We start from the raw sequence: 19,233 nt of genomic DNA on the forward strand, positions 1-19,233 counted from the left end.
ATTATCCAGTATCATCTATCTATCTATCTATCTATCTATCTATTTATTTTTTTATATTTATTCATGAGAGACAGAGAGAGAGGCAGAGGGAGAAGCAGGCCTCTTGCAAGGAGCCCGAGATGACTACTCAATCCCAGACCCTGGGATCACACCCTGAGCTGAAGGCAGACACTCAACCGCTGAGCCACCCAGGCGTCCCCCAGTGTCAGCCTTTTAAAAGCTGAGATTATATGATAGTAACTGAAAAACAAAACAGTCAATAATAATTCTATTTAAAATAGATCTAAGTTTCTATACTTAGCTTTTTTTTTATATACTTAGCTTTTTTGGAACTGGATAACAATATTTGTTAAAAATCTAAAGTCCAAATAAATAAATAAATAAATAAATCTAAAGTCCTGAAATCTGTAGGAGAAAGAGAGCTGGAAGGGTAAGTAAAGGTCAAAAATAGTACATAAGTAGTTATATTTTAAGTTAAATAATCCAATATTTATCTGATACCTATTACATGTTCACATTGTGTAAGTCATTTAGAGATTATAGTTTTAACAGTTGGACTCTACCTTGAAGAAACTTTATGTTCTTTTTTTTTTAAAGATTTTATTTTAAAATAATCTCAACACTCAACATTGGGCTCAAACTCAACCCTCCAAGATCAAGTTACCTACTCTACCGACTGAGTCTGCCAGATGACCCTATGTTCTATTTAAGTAGACAAAATAATTCATATAAAGATTTAATATGAACACAGAAGAGTTAAGTAATATATTAAATGGTATAGACTCTAAGTATGGAAGCATACAAAGGAGATATCAGTGGTGGCTACAGAAATCAAGTCTCAACAGGAAGTTGAGACTTGAGCTGGGTTTCTTGAATTTCCAAAGCCACTTCCTCATGTTCAGATATTTGTCATGGCAGCATTCCACTCTTGGCACCAAAATAAAATAAATAAAAGGTATACTAAAAGGAAGAAAAGAAGAAATTATAGACATACACATAATATACTGTATGTATGGATATTTTTAATGAAATATTTCAAAAATAATTTAACATAAAATGGCACAGGAAATAAATGCCACAAATGTTGCTACCTACTCATATACCTACCATGTAGATTTAAAATATTAAGTTCGCCGTATTTGTTCCAAATATTTTTAAGAACTAAAATATTGCAGATATAATGGAGCAACTTCCATCTGCTTCCTTCCACTCCAGAGGTAATTACTACATTTAAGTAGTTGTACATCCTTCTCATACTTATATAATTTGTTACGAATATATCTATACACAACATAGTATATTTTAAATTTTATATAAACAGCATCATACTGTGTATCTTTTTGTAACTTACATTTTTATATTTTTATACTCAACATTGCTTTTCAGATTTACCTAGAATGGGGCCACAGTAGTCATTTTTCTCCCATTTTTGTTTTTAAGTTCGACAGCTAATTCTGATGGGTAACTAGAGCTGAGAACAATCTTTTTTTTTTTTTTTTGGCTTTTTGATTGATTGATTGATTATTTATTTATTTATTTATGAGAGTGAGCAAGCGAAAGCACCAGCAAGGGAGGGGCAGAGGGAGAGGGAGAAAGACTCCTACAGTGCAGGGAGCCCAACAGGGAGCCCCACTCAAGCAGGGAGCCTGAGGTGTAGCTTGATCCAGGAACTCCAGGAACTCTGGGACCATGACCTTAACTGAAGGCAGATGCCCTACCAAATGAGCCACCCAGGAGCCCCTCACTTAAACATCTTGATTGTGGTGGTAGTTATGCAAGTCTACACATGTACAATTGTATAGCGCTACACACACATGCATGTGTGCACAGGTTCACATATAACTGGTGAAGCCTGAATGAAGTCTGTGCACTGTGCCAACGTCAATTTCTTGGTTTGGTATAGTGCTGTGGCACTGTAGGATGTTGATACTGTGGAAGACAGAGACCTTGGGGAGGATGTATAGGACCTCTCTGTACATTTCTTGGCAACATCCTGTGAATCTATTATCTAAAAGTAAAAAACTGGGGCGCCTGGGTGGCGTAGTCAGTTAATAGTCTGCTTTCAGCTCAGCTCATCATCTAAGGATCCTGGGATCAAGCCCCATGGCCAGCCCCCTGCTCAGCAGAGAGTCTGCTTCTCCCTCTCCCTCTGCCCCTTCTCCTGCTCTCTCTCATATAAATAAATAAAATCTTTTTAAAAATTAATAAACATACATGAATTTTTAAAACTAAGTTTCTTTTTTTTTAAATATTTTATTTATTTATTCATGAGAGACACAGAGAGAGAGAGAGGCAGAGACACAGGCAGAGGAAGAAGCAGGCTCCATGCAAGGAGCCCGACGCGGGACTTGATCCCAGCTCTCTAGGATCATGACCCAGGCTGAAGGCAGATGCTAAACTGCTGAGCCACCAGAGCTGCCCTAAAACTAAGTTTCTAAAGTACACTGAAGAAATTCTGCAACCTTTTCACAGGCAAAATCAGTTCAGTATCATGCTACAATGTACATCCACTATATAAATAACATTGTTAGGTAAATAGACCTAACATCAGATGCAAATCTGCATAAAAGAGAAAGAAAACATTTCTGATGACCACTTTAATTCTGCAGTAAGTATAAAAGATAAATCTTAAAAGTTATTGGCCTATAAGCTATTATTTTTAGATTATTGTGTGGTCTTACCCTCATGGGACACTAGGATTTAGCTATCTCTGTTCACTACAAATAACCCTGCTTTCATTCCTATTTTAAGCCAGCAAGCCTGCCCTACTTTTGCAGACTTATTTCCTAATCTACTCACCTGCTTTTCCAATCATGAACCAGTTAAACACTGCTGAAAAGGTTATGTTAAGTATTATTGAAAGTCATACATAGCTTTCAGATCCTTTCATAATCTATTAGAACAAGTAATTTTATTTCAGTGATTGGATACAGCTCTTTGAGATTATTCCCTCTATTCTTTGATAGTCATAGAGCACACTTTCAAAGTATTGGAACTAGTCCTCCTAGAACCAATTAAGTAATAACCACTATTGGTGATAGTCTGAGAGAAGCAGTAAGTTTATGGTGACATCATGTTTTCAATAAAACAGTGTACAACAGTAAAAAATAAGTAGACTTATTTCACAGATAAACCCACCAATTACCTTTACTACTCTGGCCATTAATTAAAGCTACCTTATTTTTTTTTTTAAACTACCTTATTTTTTAAAATTTTATTTAGCATTTTACTTTTCCTATTTTATTTTTAAACCTCCACAAAGCCTTTGGTCACAAAAACAAAATGTACCTATGGATATACACAAAAATCCACAAATTAAGTCTTACTTCTTTAGGTTACTGATCAACAGATTAAAAAAAAAAAAAAAAGATCCTACAACTATCCTATAAATTAGGCTCTATTATGCCTTTTCTTCAGATAGGGAAAAGGAGCCACCTAGGTGTCCCTCAAGGCCATGTTCTAAAATCAGTCTCTCGGGATCCCTGGGTGGCGCAGTGGTTTGGCGCCTGCCTTTGGCCTAGGGCGCGATCCTGGAGACCCGGAATCGAATCCCACGTCCGGCTCACGGGGCATGTAGCCGGCTTCTCCCTCTGCCTGTGTCTCTGCCTCTCTCTCTCTCTCTCTCTGTGACTATCATAAATAAAGAAAAAAAATATTAAAAAAAAAAATCAGTCTCTCGGGCAGCCTGGGTGGCTCAGCAGTTTAGTGCCACTTGCAGCCCCGGGTGTGATCCTGGAGACCTGGGATCAAGTCCCATGTCGGGCTCCCTGCATGGAGCCTGCTTCTCCCTCTGCCCATGTCTCTGCCTCTCTCTCTGTGTGTGTGTCTCTATGAATAAATAAATGAAATCTTTTAAAAAAAATAAAAATAAATAAAATCAGTCTCTCTCTCTCTCTTTAAAGATTTTACTTATTTGAGAGAGAGACAGCACAAGAGGGACCATGGGCAGGGGCAGGAGAGGAGGGGAGTGGCAGAGGGAGAGGAAGAAGCAGACTCCCAGCTTGAGCAGGGAAGCCCAACATAGGGCTCCATCCCACAACCCTGGGATCATAACCTGAGCCAAAAGCAGATACTTAACAGATTGAGCCACCCAGGCACCCCTCTATACAGCCTCTTAGTAGTAAAGGAGAAAAAGCTTCTCAGATGTCCTCTTAGCTAATTCTTGAAAGATAAATAGGGGCTGGTCAAGTTGGGTCATAGTATTCTACATAAAAATAATGCAAAGAGGGAGGCCTGGGTGGCTCAGCGGTTAAGTGTCTGCCTTAAGCATCTGCCTTTGGCTCAGGTCCTGATCCCAGAGACCTGGGATCCAGTCTCACATCAGGTCCCTGCATGGAGCCTCTACCCATGTCTCTGCCTCTCTCTCTGTGTCTCTCATGAATAAATAAATAAAATCTTAAAAAAAATAATAATGCAAAGAACCCATTCACAGATACAAAATTTCATGACATTCTGGGGAAGTAATAGTAAAGTAAGTTTGGGAACAGGGGTATGAAATGGGAAAAAGTAACACAGGATTAGAGATTTAGCATGAAGGGAACTATTTATCAACAAAATTAGAGTTTATCCAATGGGCAGAAAGTGCTCTTGAAGGATTTCATGCACAAGAATAATCATTTACATTATCTACAGATCATGATGGCACCATGGACACTAAATTAAATCGCCCTAGCAAAAGGCTACTGCAATAGTATAAGCAAAAAGAGAGGGAGATAACGAGAAGGTTCTGCACAAACCAAAAGACCACAGAACTGAGTCTGGTAGAACTGGATGTGAAGTGAAAGGGATAGGAAAGAGTCTGGACTGACTCCCAGGCTTGTCATCTGAGCCAGTGACTAAATGGGTAAGTGGTGTGATTAACAGGGATGGGAAATACATTTAGAAAATCCTTTCTATCTCCTCTGCTTTTTAGTGCTTTTTAATATTTATTTTATTGTTCTACCAACTTTTTCTTTTTTCAAAATCTCTTCAATGAAATAAAAACAAGCCTGTCTCACTTTCACAATATCTGCTTGTATGATGTTTAAATCATCTGTAATCCTGAGTTACATTTACAAGCCAATTAAGCCTTGGGTTTTTTTTTTTTTTTTTAAACATATAGCCATCAAAATAATCTTGCTGTTCCCTCAATGGAATCATTGTCAACTGCCCTAGCAGTTTTCAGCTATCCCTCTTCCTCATTTCACCTCTTTTAATTCTTTAGCATTTCTAATTTTACCTACCCCATCTACTCCTTCATCAAGTACACTTTGTTTTTCTACATCCTTACTTCTGCATGTTTTTCCAAACCCTATGTAGCTGAAACAACTTCTGTTTTGCTAAATAAGTTACTTCCACTTCATATCAGGTATAACATACTTGAAAACTCATTTTTCTCCTTTTTAGCTTTCACTAAGACACTACTGAATCCTTCGATATGATGGTAGCCTTTCCCAAGTCTACCTGTTTTGATACACTTAATTGTTAATTCTTTTTTTTCCTCTCCCTAATTTTCTGTTTTGAAAAACTGTAGTCCTATCAAGAGAGTAAAAGAATAGGGGTGCCTGGCTGCCTCAGTAAGTGGAATCTGTGACTCCTAATCTCAGGGTTGTGAGGTCAACCCCCACACTGGGTGTAGAGATTACTTATAAATAAAATCTTTTTTTTTTTTTTTTGAAGAAGAAAGTAAAAGACTGGTAACATGAATACCTATTTGCTCCTTTTCTACATTCAAAATGGTGGACATTTTGCTACTTTTGCTTTCTCTCCCAATAAATACGTAATTTTTTTCTGAACCATTTGAAAGCAAATTGCTGACATTTTAACCTAAATACTTCATCAGGTATCATCTAAGATCATTCGTCTTTACAAGCACAATACTATATCATCAGACCCAAGACACTCAACACTGATATATTATCTAATATATGTTCCATATTCATATTTCCCCAGTTGTCTCCAAAATGGCCTCTACAACTTTATTTTCCCAATTCAGGCTTGGCACTATACTTGACAGTCATTTCTCTTTCATTTCCTTTCCTCTAGAATAGTCTTTCTGCCTTTTATATTTTTCATCAGCTTGACATTTTTGAAGAGTTCAAACCAGCTGTCTTATATAAAGTCCCACAAATTGGATTTGTCTGATTATTTATTATAACCTGATCCAGGTTAAATATTTTTAGCAAGGATTATATAGGTAATTCTTGAATGAATTCTAAAATTATCTCCCAGTGTTTATTTCACTTGTTTTACTTCCATCTCTTGAGCTAACACTGTCTACACTGCACAAAACATCATGAATTGTTTGCATTCAATAAATCTAATAATGATCATGGAAAATACACATTGCCTTGGCTAGCTTATACAACATATCTGTCACCTCAAAGATTATAGTTACCAAGCTGTATCCTCTTCTAATAATAAAGACTCAAGAAACTAACAGATTTCTTGATAAAAATCTAGTTTGCACCAAATAAAACTGAATAGATAAAACTAAAAGTACTCTCTGCATGTATCTGAATAATTAAGTAGATTATAAAGATAACTAAGATATCACCAACCATGAGTTGTAACTTTTACATCTCAGTTTTGCAATTTAAAATGCAGCTAAAATTTAACATGAAAACTTAAAAACATAGTATTCTGTATTCTGTTCATGATTATACCAAAGAATGATTACCAGACACCCCTTTATTTCCATTAGTCCTGTAGCAATTAAGTAGCAGCAAAGCCCCAAAATGACTGCAAATACCAAGAATTAGCTGAATAATTTTGTATATATGTCTAGGTATGTCTTTTTTTTTTTTTTTTTTGTCTAGGTATGTCTAAAATTATTTTCCCCAAAATGTTTCTTTAATGAAAAAATATTTTATTTTTTTAAATAGTTTATTTATTTATTCATGAGAGAGGCAGAGACACAGGTAGAGGAAGAAGCAGACCCCCTCCAGGGAGCCCAATATAGGACTCAATCCCAGGACCCCGGGAACCACGTCCTGAGCTGAAGGCAGACACTCAACCACTGAGCCACCCAGGCATCCCTGGAAAGATAATTTATTACCAAATACCACTTAAAGGAAGATTTGTTTTTTAAAGATTATTTATTTGAGAGAGAGGGAGTGTACAAGTAGGAGGGAGGGCAGAAGGAGAGAGAGGAGAAGCAGACTCCCCACTGAGCAGAGAGCCCATTGTGCATTGTGCAATGTGCATGCCTGAGAGCACAACCAAGCCTAAGGCAGGCGCTCAACTGCTGAGCCACCCAGGCATTAATTTTTAAATCACCTTAGGTACTGAATCCTTACCATTTTTTTTTCAAATGATTCAAAAACATTTTTTACTTTTACTAAAATGTAGTAATATGTTACTTTATGGGAGAAAGCTTTATTACCAAATGTCTGATATAAATAAAGCTTTAATCATAACCATTAACATACAGGTAAAAAAGAACACCTTATTCCTACTCGAAGAATTAAGTGTTTACATTAAGATATCCTTTCCAAGGTTTGAGACTTTCACTCAGAGGTATGAATCTCAAATAGCACAGATTTCCTTTTTTTTTTTTTAATTTTTATTTATTTATGATAGTTACAGAGAGAGAGAGAGAGAGAGGCAGAGACATAGGTAGAGGGAGAAGCAGGCTCCATGCACCAGGAGCCCAATGTGGGATTCCATCCCAGGTCTCCAAGATGGCGCCCTGGGCCAAAGGCAGGCGCAAACAGGCTGCGCCACCCAGGGATCCACTAGCACAGATTTCCAATGTTTAAATAGTTTGGCAGCTTGGTAAGTACAATGGTAAAACTAAGTATAACTTAGTAATAGTGTTGACAAATTCAACAGATATACACTATCTAACTTGTCTATGTCAAATATTTATATTTGAAATGTTTCTTCCAGATTGACACTGTATCAAATGATTGATTTTATTCATAAAGGTCCAAAATATGAATAAAAGCACTTTCAAACCATTCCATACTGATTGAAACCGTCATGGATATTTAGGTAAAATTATAATATTTATGTTAAAATGATATGAAAACATTTTCCAAGAACAAACTTTAATATATGTGACCTATTCTCCTTTGAATTCAAAATATACTAACACAGAAATACATGAAAAGTTTTAAGAGCACTTATTTCCGGGAGGAATACGACACCTTTGTTTTCTTTTATTTATTTATTTATTTATTTATTTATTTATTTATTCATTCATTCATTCATTCATTCATGAGAGACACAGAAAGAGAGAGAGAGGCAGGCAGAGACATAGGCAGAGGGAGAAGCAGGCTCCATGCAGGGAGCCCGATGCGGGACTCGATCCCAGGACTCTGGGATCATGACCTGAGCCAAAGCCAATCGCTTAACCACTGAGCTACACAGGTGCCCCAGGATACCTTTGTTTTCTTCCCTTTCTGCCTTTCAAATTTTATAATTAGCAAGATTAAACTTATATGTTTTTTAAGGATTTTATTTATTTATTCATGAGAGATACAGAGAGAGAGAGAGACAGAGGGAGAAGCAGGCTCCCTGCAAGGAGCCCCGATGGGGGACTCAATCCCGAATTCCAGGATCATGCCCTGAGCCCAACGCAGACATTCAACTGCTGAGACACTCAGGCGTCCCTAAGCTTATATTTAAAAGAAAAAAAAAATTTTTAAAGAAAAGAAAAAATAAAAGAAAAAAATTGAGATGCCTGGCTGGCTCAGTTGGCCGAACATGCAACTCTTCATCTCAGAGTTGTGAGTTCAAGCCCTATGTTGTGTATAGAGGTTAGTTAAAAATAAAATCTGGGCAGCCCCGGTGGCCCAGCGGTTTAGCACCGCCTTCAGCCTGGGGTGTGATCCTGGAGACCAGGGATGGAGTCCCACATCGGGCTCCCTGCATGGAGCCTGCTTCTACCTCTGCCTGTCTCTCTCTCTCTCTCTGTCATGAATAAATAAATAAAATCTTTAAAAATAAATAAATAAGGGATCCCTGGGTGGCTCAGCGGTTTAGCGCCTGCCTTTGGCCCAGGGCGCGATCCTGGAGTCCCAGAATCAAGTCCCACGTCGGGCTCCCGGTGCATGGAGCCTGCTTTTCCCTCTGCCTGTGTCTCTGCCTCTCTCTCTCTCTCTATGTCTATCATAAATAAATAAATATTTAAAAAATAATAATAAAAATAAAATAAAAATAAATAAATAATAAATAAAAATAAGATAAAAATAAAATCTTTAGGGATCCCTGGGTGGCGCAGCAGTTTGGCGCCTGCCTTTGGCCCAGGGCGCGATCCTGGAGACCCGGAATCGAATCCCACATCGGGCTCCCGGTGCATGGAGCCTGCTTCTCCCTCTGCCTGTGTCTCTGCCTCTCTCTCTCTCTCTCTCTCTCTCTATCATAAATAAATAAAAATTTTAAAAAAATAAAATAAAATCTTTAAGAATAATGAGAAAAAGAAAAAAATTATTTTTAAAAAGATATTATTTATTTATTCATGAGAGAGAGAGAGGCAGAGACATAGGCAAAGGGAGAAGCAGGCTCCATGCAAGGAGCCCGATGTGGGACTCAAACCCAGGAATCCGGGATTACGCTCTGAGCCAAAGGCAGACATTCAACTGCTGAGCCACTCAGGCATCCCAGAAAAAATTAAAAAAAAAAAAAAAAAAAAAGAAAGAAAAAACACTTGGGATGCCTGGGTGGCTCAGTGGTTTAGTGTCTGCCTTTGGCTCATGATCCTGGGGTCCTGGGATCAAGTCCCATATCGGGTTCCCTACAGGGAGCCTGCTTCTCCCTCTGCCTATGTCTCTGCCTCTCTCTCTGTGTCTCTCATGAATAAACAAAAATCTTAAAAAAAATAAAAATTCAAAAAAATTTTAAAACCGGGGCACCTTGGGTGGCTCAGTGGTTTAGCACCGCCTTCAGCCCAGGGCCTGACCCTGGGGACCCGGGATCGAGTCCCACGTCGGGCTCCCTCCATGAAGCCTGTTTCTCCTTCTGCCTGTGTCTCTGCCTCTCTCTCTCTCTCTGTCTCTCATGAATAAATAAATAAAATCTTAAAAAGAAAATTTAAAAACCAAACCCTTGGTAAACACATTCTCATAATACAGAAAAAGGCAAGAGAAGATAAGAGCTGTATAAATAAATGAGGCATAGGTACCAAGGACTGAAACAGTTCAGGGTATACTTGTGAAAATAGCAATTTTTGTACATACTATTCTTAAAATCTTTTAAGAAAGCTATAGCCACACTCTTCCAATTGGCAGGATATACAAAAATCAGTAGCCTCTGTGTGCTACAAATGACCGTACATTTTGTGAATATACAATACACTTGAATTCCAAATGAATGGAAGAAATGTATCAGCATCTTACTGAAAAGAAATCTGACTTTTTGTGAAACATCATTTGACCAACAACAATGGATTCTCCATATCTGTCATGCAATTCCTAGTGAAATTTCTTTATTGCAGCACAGGAAAATAAACCTTTAAAAAAAAAATCACTGTCAAAGGAAAAAATTTTCTTAAACAGGAAAAGAACTTGGAAGCCAGAAAGGAGAAAAGAGAAAAGAGAAAAGAGAAAAGAGAAAAGAGAGGAGAGGAGAGGAGAGGAGAGGAGAGGAGAGGAGAGGAGAGGAGAGAAGAAAGAAAAGAAAGAAAGAAAGAAAGAAAGAAAGAAAGAAAGAAAGAAAGAAAGAAAGAAAGAAAGAAAGAAAGAAAGAAGAAAGAAAGAAAGAAAGAAAGAAAGAAAGAAAGAAAGAAAGAAAGAAAGAAAGAAAGAAAGAAAGAAAGAAGAAAGGAAGGAAGGAAGGAGATAGATCAAGCTGAAAGACCTTCACAATTCAGTCATTTGAGTTTCTGGGGGTTTTTTCTGCTCTAGATAACAGCATCGATGCCACCACAGTGTATATGGACTATTCTAGAGGCACACAGAACTGTTACTTTAAAAACAAAAAAGAAACAAATGAGCACTTGTTGGTATACACTGCAGATGGCTCTCCATAAACACTTAACGAATGAGTGAAACCCTAAGAATTTTTATATTTTTAAACATAAAACAAACACCTTCGACTGCTAGGGGAGAAACCAGCTGCCAAGAAAGTACTAGACGGAAATGTATTGATCTCTTCATGCTGTTACACATGAGATTCCACCCAGATATCCTCTAAAGCATAAGAAGGGGAGGGGCGCCTGCCTGGATCATTCAGTAGAGCATGAGACGTTTGATCCAGAGGATTGTAAATCTGAGCCCCATGTTGGGTGTAGAGATTACTTAAAAATAAAAAAATTAATTGTAGAACAGGTATTTTCCTGACTGGAACAGTTTTCCAACCTATGTTATAATTTCATATACTTTCTAATTCTTACTTTTTCAAGTGTTGATTTCTCAAAAAATGTTAATGAGGGGCACCTGGGTGGTTCAGTTGGTTAAGTTGATTTCAGCTCAGGTCATGCATGATCTCAAGGTTGTGAGATGGAGCACAGCGCATTGCTCCACACTCAGCCTGGAGTCTCTACCATTCTCTCTCATTTCTCTCTGCCCCTCCCCCAAGTCATGCCCCCCCAAGTCAATCAATCAATCAATCATTTAAAAATGTTAATGATTTCTCTACTAACCACTTATGTAGATCTATTATCAAACTATCATGTTTCGTAATACAACCTGTCTTAAGCTTTTCATGTCAGTTATATCATTTGCATGGCTCTGAAGCTTGACAAAGATTTTAGTAACCCTATTTTGCCAGTGAGATTATTGAAGCAAAAAAAGGGGGGGGGGGTTAAGTAAAAAAAGGAAGGTCAAAAAAAAAAAAAAGGGCAAGGTCGCAAGTAAGCTCCAGATGCAGTAAAACCTAGGTTTCTTGACCATCCATCTAGTCCTTCTTCATTTTAGGAAAGTTGCTGTTTAAAGGACACTTAAAATACTAGTCATTCCCTCCCACTCTTCTTCAAGATTTGTTCAAAGAAAACAATTAAGTAGACTTTAAAGTTAACAGGAAATGACAGAACCAAAAATAACTGGGGTGTGGTCTCACCTCTGAAAAAGATTTCCAGCTGTGAATAAATGCAGACAACTCTGGCCAGACAAGATAACATCAGATCAGGATTTAGTACCCAATACAATGGACCTTAGCTACATATACAATGACACCTTTCACTGAACAAATCTCAACTATTTCAAACTCTGCAAAACCCAGAAAAAAAAAGCAACATAAGTCACGGAGAAGCCAAAATTGCTACGGTCAAGTTCTTACACTACAGTTTTTAAGATAAATCCACACATTCTAAGTAATGGCTTGAAATTATTATATTTCATTTATTTAAGAGTAATCTTATAAGTATACAACATGCAATATACTCCTAAAAAACAAAAATTATACAGATTATAAGGGTGTTTACTTAACTGTGAGCATGCCTAGCAGTAAGACAGCACCTGCTTTTTAACTACATTTCATTTTACTTTACTTCTATACTTCAGGGTCTGAAAGGGTTATTTTAAAATTGAAAATTTCCTTTAGGGGGATCCCTGGGTGGCGCAGTGGTTTAGCGCCTGCCTTTGGCCCAGGGTGCGATCCTGGAGACCCGGGATCGAATCCCACGTCAGGCTCCCGGTGCATGGAGCCTGCTTCTCCCTCTGCCTGTGTCTCTGCCTCTCTCTCTCTCTCTGTGACTATCATAAATAAATAAAAATTTAAAAAAAAATAAAAAAAAATAAAAATAAAAAAAAAAAAAAAAAAGAAAATTTCCTTTATATCTCATGGCATCTTACAGTGGAAATTACATGCTACAATGGTGATCAGAATTTGAGATTCCTGAAGGTCTGAGGGCTGACACTAAGCTTCACTGAGATCCTATTCATTCTGACTTGACACACAATTCTGGTTTATCTGGTTTCCCTGCCTCCTTCAGCTTAGAAATAGCAGATTAGAAGGGCATATTTTGACAGATAAAGAACAGTACTGCAGGATATAAACTAAAAACAGACAAAAGCATTTTTAAATAGTATAGCAGTAAGGAGTCATTTTGGTACAGGAGGAAAGTGCCAACACCCTTCTACAGCAGAATGCACCAGCCATGTTAACATCAGAGGACAGAAATTAATGTACACAACTGACCTTGATTTATCCAAAAAGGTTATGTTTAGTATATTCTTTATCTTAAGAGAAGTTTTATTATACTCTTTATGGGTTATATACTATAAAAACTGACATTAAAATGGCCAAAATTATTTAGCTGTTAAACGGCTGTCAGTCATATGAACAATTAATTCACTTAGACCCTTAATAATATCAAACTGAGTAGATAAATTTCAAAAACCCCATTATATTCACTGAATATTACATAATATAGGTCATCAGTGTTTATGATCATCACTTAGGATCTTGACTTTTTAGAGGGGGGGAAAAACTTAGTTACATGCAAAAATTTAGCAGTGCAGAAGATCAACATTTATGATGATTCATGTTTTAGGGAGAAAAAAAATCTAAGTCAAACACTAAAATTCTGTCTCTTCACTGAACATTCAAAATAGGCTTTTCCACTTAAAATACTTTTATTTTTTCCATTTCGGTGATTAGAAGGAGAAAGGAAACTAACATTGGTGACAGGATACATTTTGATAGTTTTGCCCACATCCAGAAGCCACTAAAACAGCTGGTCGAAGCATACTCCCTTCTTATAAAACCAGTGCTTTCAAAACCGGTAGTTAAAGAGAGAAGAGTCTTTACCTAAGTGCTACCGCTGAACAAAAGAAGTGCATAAAATAGTGGTCATGTTTAAACCAGTATCCATAGTTTAAGAGCAGAAACAGGGGGATCCCTGGGTGGCTCAGTGGTTTGGCTCCTGCCTTCAGCCCAGGGCGTGATCCTGGGTCCAGGGGTCGAGTCCCAGGTCAGGCTCCCTACATGGAGCCTGCTCCTCCCTCTGCCTGTGTCTCTGTGTGTCTCTCATGAATAAATAAATAAAATCTTTAAAGAAAAAAAAAAAAAAAAAGAGCAGAAACAACTGCAGTGTAACACCCCACAAGTATCCGTAAGGAACAACCTAATTTTTGGTGAGACCTCTGAACCAGAGAACGTCCTTCTCCAAGTCTCTACAGCCAAAAACTAAAAACACCATGTCAAGAGATCTGTAAATCCCTCTAAAGCATCGCAAAATGGATTTAGTTGTGTCTATTTCACCAATGGTTTCTTTTCATAACAGCAGTAATTTAGGATGATCTGTAGAAAGTGGGCCAAAAGGTACTTGGTAAACCTCCTCAAAAAAAAAAAGGGGGGGGGGTGGGGGAAGGGCGAGATGATCAGGTCCTAACGGGGAGCGGCTGAGAGAGATGTGACTTGGAAGAATCTACTACATCACCCTAGATGGCTTCACCAGTTAAAAGGCGAGAATAGAGGAATTGAAGGAAAAAAAAAAAAAAAGATGGGGGTCCCGGCCCTCTGGGGTGGCGGGGGAACTCCCCATCCCACCTGCAAGTCCCACACGACGGCGGGAGGTGGACGAGCCATCCCGGCGAGCTCCGGCCTGAGGCGGCCTGAGGTGCGAGGGAAGACGCCCCGGGATCCCCTCGCGTCCCTCACACCCCCTCCAGGCTGTCCCCCCGGACCCACGCAGCCAGGGTCCCCGCCGCCCTCCGTCCCTCCGCCGTCGCCCTGCCGTGGGCCGTTTCCCGCGGGGGGACGACGAGGGCCCGGCCCGCCCGGCACCTTTGACGACGCGCTCGGTGGTGGAGAGGTGGAGGTTCCTCCCGGACATGGTCCCCTCGGCCTCCTCCCGCTCCCGGCGACCTCCAGACGAGCGCCTCCGCCTTCGAGTCCCGCGGGTGTCAGCTCTCCGGGGCCAGTCGGCCCGCCGTGCGCCGGCCGGTGCTCCTCCCGCTGGCCCAGGTACCGGAGGGCGGTGGCCGCCGCAGCCCGGCCTCGAACCCCGCCGACAGGATGCGGGCCCACTGGCCGCTCCCTCCTGAGGCGCCGGGTCGGGAGCGCGGGCGGCGGAGGGAGGCAACCCGGGCGGCCGCGGCGGCTCGCGACCCGGCCCCACGTGCGCGTGCGCGCGCTCCCGCTCCCGCACCCGCTCTCCCAACTTCCCGGCGGCCCGCGCGCGCGCCGCCGCCGTCCCCGCCGCCGCGGCTCCGAGGCCCAAGGCGAGGCGCCGGCCGGCCGGGCCCGCAGCACCTGCCCCCCGCCCCCGGGCCCCGCACGGAAAGCCGGGACGACGCAGCGGCCATCTTGTGACCCGGTCGCAGCCCCTTGGGCCGCGAGCCTTCCCCTGGGGCCACCCCGCCGGGAGCCCTTGCCGTCCCCGACCTCCCCGACCTTCCGCAGCGGGGGCCTCCCTCCTTTCCTCCCGGTCCTCCTCGGGCTCGGTCTCCAGGCGCCGCCGTCAGCCCGGCCACGCTCCTCACCTCGGTTTCTCCTCTGCATTCTCCAGGCCCGCGGAAGCCCTGATCTCAGTGTTCGCGGTGGTGCGGTGCAGTTAGTACAGGAGGAAGCCCGCTGGTGCCCGTGCTAGTTCCAGCCCAGTCCTTGGGGAGCCTTCGATTCCAAGCGGCTCGAGACCCGGCTAGGCCCCGTGGCCTCCCCACTTGCTTTCCCGGTCTCCGAGGAGGGAGCCGCTGGCCTGGACCTCTGATGTGCAGGGAACTGACCTTATAAGCCCTGCGTGTCACCTCCTTTGCTAGAAGCATCCCCCTCCTTTTTCCCCCTTGTTGCAATGACAGCACCTGCTGGCCCCGCTCATGCACTGGGGAACACGATGGGCAAGACTAGAGAGTCTTGGGGATCCCTGGGTGGCGCAGCGGTTTGGCGCCTGCCTTTGGCCCGGGGCGTGATCCTGGAGACCCGGGATCGAATCCCACGTCGGGCTCCCGGTGCATGGAGCCTGCTTCTCCCTCTGCCTGTGTCTCTGCCTCTCTCTCTCTCTCTCCTCTCTCTCTCTCTCTGCGACTATCATAAAAAAAAAAAAAAAAAGGCTAGAGAGTCTTAACAATCTAGCTTGTCTCTGGGTTAAAAACTGACCGCTTGGGACGCCTGGGTGGCTCAGCGGTTGAGCGTCTGCCTTGGGCCCAGGGCTTGATCCTGGACCCGGGGATCGAGTCCCGCATTGGGCTCCCTGCATGGAGCCTGCTTCTCCCTCTGCCTGTGTCTCTGCCTCTCTCTCTCTCTCTCTCTCTGTGTGCCTCTCATGAATAAATAAATAAAATCTTAAAAAAAAAAAAAAGGCCTCTTCTTTCCTTCTATTGTGAGCCTAGAACAGAAACTGTCTTACTGTGACTGTCTTCCCTCCCTGAGTATAGTGCCTAGCAAAGTCAAAAGTATTTTGAGTTTTAGCAATGATAATGTAATAGTGAAACTGAGACCCAAGGAAAACAGGCAATCCAGTCTTAACAGTTACTGTGGGGGCAGTAAGTCCTATGTGGTTACACACATTTAAATAGAATTAGAAATTTGAATATTCAGTTCCTCAAGTGCACTAGCCACATTTCAAGTGCTCAGTAACTACTCGTGGCTGGTGGCTACAGTATTGGACATGGTAGCATAGGACATTTCCATCATAGCAGAAAGTTCTTTTGGACAGCTCCTAGCTAAGAGATCTGAAGGGTTAAAGCCTCTATCTCCACTAATATAGTAGATTTAAGTATTGGGAGGAGATCTGGGGATATATATATATATATATATATATTGCAGTCATTCCCTGAATTATGCCTTGGAATTTTGACCTAAAGCCATTCATGGCAACCCCAACAAGGCAGGAACACTTTGAAAGCTGGATTTAATTTGGTTCTGTTTTCTTGGGTCTTGACATCAGGCTTCTACCCAAGAGAGTTGTTCAGATATCCTGAGGAAGTTCTTCATTTAAGAAGTAACGAGAACTCCAGACTTCTATCAAACAGAGCAAACCGCTAAAGGTCAAAAATAAATTGGTCCCTGCAGCATGGTAGATGCTAAAATTCATCTGGAAGAACATAAACAGGATAACTAAAAACAAAAATGTCAAACATTGCAAACCAATGTGAAGAGATGGATTTTTCAATAATAATGATAATAGTAATAGTGGAGGGACACCTGGGTGGCTCAGTGGTTGAGCATCTGCCTTTGGCTCAGGTCATGATCCCGGGGTCCTGGGATCGAGTCCTGCATCAGGTTCCCTGCAGGGAGCCTGCTTCTCCCTCTGCCCGTGTCTCTGTCTCTCTCATGAATAAATAAAATCTTTAAAAAAAAATAGTAGTGGAAAAATTACCATTTGGATCTCAAGTTGGAGCCACTCCATAATATCAAAATATTTTATTTTTTACTTTTTAAAAAAGGTTTTATTTTTAAGTTATCTCTACACCCAATGTGGGGCTCAAACTCACAACCCTGTGAGTTCAAACTCACAACCCAAGAGGTGCGTGCTCTACTGACTGAGCCAGCCAGGCACCTCAAGGATTTTTATTTTACTAATTTATTTTTTTAAGATTTTATTTGTAAGCAATCTCTGTAACATTAGAATAAAGTGAAACTTGTTAAAAAACATAAAAATAAATAAAGTGAACCTTGTTTAAAAAGTTACATATAAAAAAATAAAAGGAAAAACTATCTAGGGCAGCCTCGTTGGCTCAGCAGTTTAGCGCCAGCTTCAGCCCCGGGGCTGATCCTGGGAGTCCCAGGATCGAGTCCCACATCGGGCTCCCTGCATGGAGCCTGCTTCTCCCTCTGCCTGTGTCTCTGCCTCTCTCTGTGTGTCTCTCATGAGTAAATAGATAAATATATTAGAAAGAAAGAAAGAAAGAAAGAAAGAAAGAAAGAAAGAAAGAAAGAAAGAAAGAAAGAAAGAAAGAAAGAAAGACTATCAAGAAGAAAATAAAGTTATCTTGGTTAATTTGGTTAATTGTGGTAACTCCAGGGATCCCTGGGTGGCTCAGCAGTTTAGCGCCTGCCTTTGGCCCAGGGTGTGATCCTGGAGACCCAGGATGGAGGCCCATGTCAGGCTCTCGGCATGGAGCCTGCTTCTCCCTCCTCCTGTGTCTCTGCCTCTCTCTCTCTCTCATAAATAAATAAATCTTTAAAAAAAAATTGTGGTAATTCCAGAGCTAATAATATATGCCAACAGATGCTGATGCTCCCTTCCCCCACTTACCAGATCAAACACAACTTAGTTAATTCAGAGAAGGGCTTTCAAGGCTCAAAGGTAATGAAAGGGGAGCACCTGGGTGGCTCAGTCAGTTAAGCATCTGACTCTTGAATTTGGCTCAGGTGATGATCTCATTTGTGGGATGGAGACCCACCTCAGTCTCTCTGCTTAGCAGAGTCGGCTTCTCTCCCTCTCTCTCTTTGCCCCTCCCCATGTGTCTCTGTCTCTCTCAAAAATCAATCAATCAATCTTACTGCCCCCCCCCAAAGAAGTAATGAAAGGAATCACAAAAGAATATTGTGTTTGACTACTTGAAAAAGATAAACACAATCAAAAAGCACAAAACCAGGAAGATATTTGCATCTCCTAAGTCAGGATAAAGAACTTCCACTATTCAAAAGAGATCTACAATACAAGTATGGGCAAAGGCCATGAACAATGAATTTATAAAAGAGTAAAAGATAAGGCACTAAACATTACAAAATGTTCGACTTTGAGCAGCCTGGGTGGCTCAGGGGTTTAGTGCCGCCTTCAGCCCAGGGTGTGGTCCTGGAGATCCGGGATCGAGTCCGGCGTTGGGCTCCCTGCATGGAGCCTGCTTCTCTCTCTGCCTATGTCTCTGCGTCTGTCTGTCTCTCTCTCTCTGTCTCTCATGAATAAATAAATAAAATCTGTTTTTAAAAATGCCATTTTTTCACATAAAAAATTAGAAAACTTTTTTATTTTTATTTTTTTTAAGATTTTAATTTATTTATCCACTAGAGACATAGAGAGGCAGAGACATAGGCAAAGGGAGAAGCAGGCTCCATGCAGGAAGCCGGATGTGGGACCCAAACCCAGGACCAGGATCATGACCTGAGCCAAAGGCAGATGCTCAACCACTGAGCCACCCAGGTGCCCGGAAAACATTTTTAAAAGGGGACACTCTACAGAGCATGCAACTCTTGATCTTGGAGTCATGAGTTCCAGCCCAATGTTGGGTGTAGAGATTACTTAAAAAAAAAAAAAAAATGACACTGTTGGTAGAATTACAAATTAGCACAATTTCTCTGGAAAGGGATTTGTCAGTATCAGTCAAAGAAGAGCTTGGATATGGCTGATGAAAAGATTCTCTCGGGGCAACTGGGTGGCTCAGTGGCTGAGCATTTGCCTCTGGCTCAGGTTGTGATCCTAGGGTC

At 41.2% G+C, this 19,233-nt stretch overlaps 1 protein-coding gene and 1 long non-coding RNA gene across 9 annotated transcripts in view; one reads left to right on the forward strand and one right to left on the reverse strand.

Moving 5' to 3' along the window:
* Positions 1-15,588, reverse strand: part of PPP3CC (protein phosphatase 3 catalytic subunit gamma) — a 110,818-nt gene extending 95,230 nt beyond the window's left edge. For 3 of the 8 annotated variants that reach the window (XM_072796322.1, XM_072796319.1, XM_072796318.1), the window contains exon 1: positions 15,348-15,588. In XM_072796322.1, coding sequence (XP_072652423.1) covers positions 15,348-15,366 — 19 coding nt within the window. In that variant the 5' untranslated portion in view covers positions 15,367-15,588. Of the gene's footprint in view, positions 1-11,979; positions 12,090-14,649; positions 14,971-15,347 lie in introns of those variants that run through there. The other 5 variants (XM_072796321.1, XM_072796317.1, XM_072796315.1 and 2 more) reach the window with 4 other exon arrangements.
* Positions 12,682-16,162, forward strand: LOC140616031 (uncharacterized). Its single transcript, XR_012016532.1, has 2 exons — positions 12,682-14,829; positions 15,374-16,162. It is a non-coding gene; the product is annotated as an uncharacterized lncRNA (long non-coding RNA).
* The last annotated feature ends 3,071 nt before the right edge of the window (positions 16,163-19,233 follow it).

Source organism: Canis lupus, chromosome 24, assembly GCF_048164855.1.
Source record: "Canis lupus baileyi chromosome 24, mCanLup2.hap1, whole genome shotgun sequence".
Taxonomy (NCBI): domain Eukaryota; kingdom Metazoa; phylum Chordata; class Mammalia; order Carnivora; family Canidae; genus Canis; species Canis lupus.